Genomic DNA, 4,167 nt, shown 5'->3' on the forward strand with positions numbered 1-4,167 from the left:
GTTTTAATTCATCATGAATAAGAACATCATGTAGGAGAAGCAATATATACTTTACCTAGCAAATCACTACATGAAAATAAGTTACAAAAATTTGGCCAGCCATGGTGGCTCATGCCTACAATCCCAGTACTTTGGGAGGCCAAGGCAGGCAGATCATGAGATCAGGAGATCAAGACCAGCCTGGCCAACATGGTGAAACCCTGTCTCTACTAAAATACAAAAAAATTAGCCAGGCATGGTGGTGCACACCTGTAGTCCCAGCTACTCGGAAGGCTGAGGCAGGAGAATCACTTGAACCTGGGAGGTGGAGGTTGCCACTGCACTCCAGCCTGGTGATAGAGTGAGATTCTGCCAAAAAAAAGAAGTTACAAAAATTCAACATGAAAAATCACAAGCAAGTAAGGAAATAAGGCTATTTCTTTCTTACTAAATAACCCGAGCCTCACTGCCCTGCATTGTCAGAGTGAGATAGACACAGAAAAAGACTCCATTAGAATCATGCTGACTGGATAAAATAACTTTAGGTCACTAGTTTCTGTAAATTAAGTTGTAATAAAAGAAAATTTTGTTACTGAATCCCCTGTGTCCACCTCAGAAACTTCAAGCATAACAAGTTTTCAGTGGTTTCAGTAAAGGTCTTCATCAATAAAACCTGTACTTCACAAAAAAATAATTACTTGACTAATGAAGGTAAAATGATTGCAGTTGCATAAGTCCTCTACTTCCTTAGACAAAACAAGCCTTTGCTATCAGCATTGGATCGCTGTTGAGACTTTCGATACCTAGGAACATGGCTCAGGGGAGGAAGAGGTCATCACTGAGGGCTAGAGTCCTTCACACACTCTACGGGCAAAGGCAAGGGTCTTAGAAGATGGATTATTTTGGCAACAAAGAAACAATATATTCCTCAGGGGTTGAATTCTGAAGTCATTAGGATTTGGTGAGCCTGCTCTCAGGGAGTAAGTTTGGAAGATTTTGGATTTGGGACACTTTGTCACTCTATAGGAGAGAGTGTTAGTGGATGTGATAACTACCTTGTGAGTGAGGTGATGTTGGAAAACATTATCTTGGAATTAGAATCTCTATACCTATATGCGCCTGAAAAAGAGCCAGTATTATTCCTGGGAGCATTGACACAGCCTGAGGAGCACTTAGACCACTAGTAAGAAATGGTGACAAAAACAGCAATGTCTGCATTAATCCTGAGTTTGTGATCCCCATGAACCACAGCCTCAGGGACCTCAATAAATGCATTTTAGAAGGAAGAGAAATTTCACGGAAGTTCATTCACCAATACCCATCAATCTCTGCTGTGAATAAAACAGCAAACAAACCGAGTCCTAATGAGTTTCAACGCCATAGCTGGTCTGGTATATCCCTAACTACATTCACCCATAGAGGTGGGGGAGTCTCATTTCCTATGTAAAGTATGGAGGATAAAAATAGAGCCTAGGATCAGGGCTCAAAATTTGTTCCTAGAACAGAAAAAGCAATGTTTTTATATATATATAAAAATGTGTGCACATGCACACGTGTATGTGTGTGTGTGTTTACATACATATATACACTTAGGTCTTTAGGACAAAGATGTTTCTCATGTAATTGATAAATATCCATTTTGATTCACACCTCTAAAGTTTACTAGGAAAATTAAACTTGTATTGCAAAATTAATAGTATGGAGTGATGTTTCTTCTTAGGTCGTATGGAGAATAAAAAAATAAAAAGAAAGGGAAGTAAGTGTAGAGGAATGCAGAAAATGAAAACTATTTGTTTCCTATTAAAAGCCATGTATAGCAAATGTCTTCAGAGAACCTAGGCTCCAAGTTACACTCAGACCCCAGCTCCGCCAGGCCAGCAGCACCCTCATTTCCCAATGGCCAGCCTCTACTCTCTGGTGGTGGCCCTAGTAGTGTGCAGCTGTGGCTCTTTTGGATTGCTGGGATGTGACCTGCCTCAGAACCATAGTCTGATAGGAAAGAAGACTTTGGTGCTTCTGGGCCAAATGAAATGGATCTCCCCTTTCTTGTATCTTAAGGACAGAAGAGACTTCAGATTTCCCCAGGAGATGGTGGAAGTCAGCCAGTTGCAGAAGGCCCAGACTATGTCTGTCCTCCATAAGATGCTGCAGCAGATCTTCAGCCTCTTCAACACAGAGTACTCCTCTGCTGCCTGGAACATGACCCTCCTGGACCAGCTCCATACTGGACTTCATCAGCAGCTAGAATACCTGGAGACCTGCTTGGTTCAGGCAGTGGGAGAGGGAGAATCTGCTGGGGTGATTGGGAGCCCTACACTGGCCTTGAGAAGGTACTTCCAGGGAATCCGTCTCTTCCTGAAAGAGAAGAAACAAAGTGACTGTGCCTGGGAAGTTGTCAGAGTGGAAATCATGAGATCCTTCTCTTTATCAACAAAACTCACAACAAAGATTGAGAAGTAAGGAAGGAGACATGGAGTACTCTTGAAATAATTCTCATTGACTAATCTGCCATGTCACACTTGTACATGTGATCTTGGATGTTTTAAAAGACTCATTTCTGCTTTAGTTACTGAATTGGTTGAGATAAATTCAGCAAATACTTCATCAGTATATTAAGCAAGTATATGTTCAAAACATTCAGCTCCAGCAGCATGGGAGTCTAAGAGATGACTCCCCTGATGTTATTTATTTATTTCCATTGTTTTGCATCTATTGTATTTATAATATTTATATATTTTACATATAACATGTTAATCTTCACATTATATTAACATTTACAAAATATGTTCACCATTTAATGTTATTAAATTTGCAGTTTTGATTTATTAAATGTTTATCAAATAGAATTTTCATTTTGTTTATTCTAAAACCTAAGCCAAATTAAAGAAAGGATTGCAAAATTTAATTGTTCATTCATTCCATTCACATTATATTTGTGAACTAAATAAGTGGCAGACTGCAGAAATTCCTTCAAGTAATACAGGTGGCTAGAGCATACCGTTTCTGCTGTGTTGGAATTCTCAGTCTAAGAGGGAAGGAGACATAAAAACCATACTAATGTTTATATCATTTCAATTATATTAAGTGCTTCAGAGAGAAGTAAAGGAAAATTATGTTCTCACACCAGAATCTTTAGGTGTAAATGATGCTGGGAAGGGGAAAAAAATTGATGTTCTTCCCAAAGCACCTGGGAGACATGAAAGTGCAGAGGTCTTATTGGCAGTTGGGAATGCTGGCCTAGAATGAACAAATACCATGGGCATAGGTATTAATTTAAGATTCTTTATTGTATTTCTGGTAATGAGGGCATGGGAATGGATGTGATCACGTATAAATAAGGGGAGAAAATTAGATGAAGACTAATCTATGTTCTGCAGACTGTTAATATTTAAAGGTACAGCAGAGAAGGAGAGTCTACAAAAGACACTGAGATTGAGTGGCCAGTGTACTTAGATGAAGAAATAAGGAAGAATGAGGGAGAGACTAATGAAGGGAACAGTAGTGCTTTCAGGGAAGATGGAGACTGAACTGTTCTACTGGATCTGAAACATACTCCACCACTGATCTTAGGATGATCTGGTTTTGCAGAATGAATGGGACAGAGACCAGATGGGAGTAGTTTGAAGAAGAAACACAAGAAGTGGCATTAGGTGCACTATGTATAGAAGGTCATCTTGGAAAGCTTGTTTGTGGTGTTAGGAAATAGGATGATACCTGGAGAATAGTATGGGTTAACATCACCATGCATATATTTCAAATGTTTTCTAAGCATCATTTTCAAAGAATAGCTGAATTTGAGTAAAACCTTTAAATATTTCTTTATTGAGATATGATTAAAATGTATTATTTAAAGTGTAAAACACAGTGTTGAGGTATAAGTACACCTTGTGTAATGACTTCTACACATTACATAATCTATAGCTAATTAACACATTCGTCACCTGACATAGTTAACAGTTTTGTTTTTGTATGCGTGCTGAGAACACCAAAGATTTACTCCCATTTAAATCTTTAATCTTGAGTTAATTGTTATATATGGTGAAAGGTAGGGGTCCAGTTTTATTCTTCCGCATATGGCTACTCAGCTATCCCAGCACCATTTATTGACTAGGGAGTCTTTTCCCCATTGCTTATTTTTGTAGGCTTTATAGGAGATCAGATGACTGTAGACATGTGGCTTTATTTATG

The 4,167-nt window shown here is 38.7% G+C and overlaps 1 protein-coding gene across 1 annotated transcript; it reads left to right on the top strand.

Annotated features, from left to right (window-relative positions):
* Positions 1-1,875: 1,875 nt before the first annotated feature.
* Positions 1,876-2,809, top strand: LOC117099356 (interferon omega-1-like). Its single transcript, XM_033238751.1, has one exon. It carries the CDS (start codon positions 1,876-1,878, stop codon positions 2,437-2,439), a length of 564 nt encoding a protein of 187 aa, XP_033094642.1. The 3' UTR covers positions 2,440-2,809.
* The last annotated feature ends 1,358 nt before the right edge of the window (positions 2,810-4,167 follow it).

This window comes from Trachypithecus francoisi, unplaced genomic scaffold (assembly GCF_009764315.1).
Source record: "Trachypithecus francoisi isolate TF-2019V2 unplaced genomic scaffold, Tfra_2.0 Lachesis_group16, whole genome shotgun sequence".
Lineage (NCBI taxonomy): Eukaryota > Metazoa > Chordata > Mammalia > Primates > Cercopithecidae > Trachypithecus > Trachypithecus francoisi.

Bases quoted from the DNA above. Each gene is read 5' to 3' on its own strand.
- LOC117099356 (XM_033238751.1), top strand. From the start codon at position 1,876: ATGGCCAGCCTCTACTCTCTGGTGGTGGCCCTAGTAGTGTGCAGCTGT.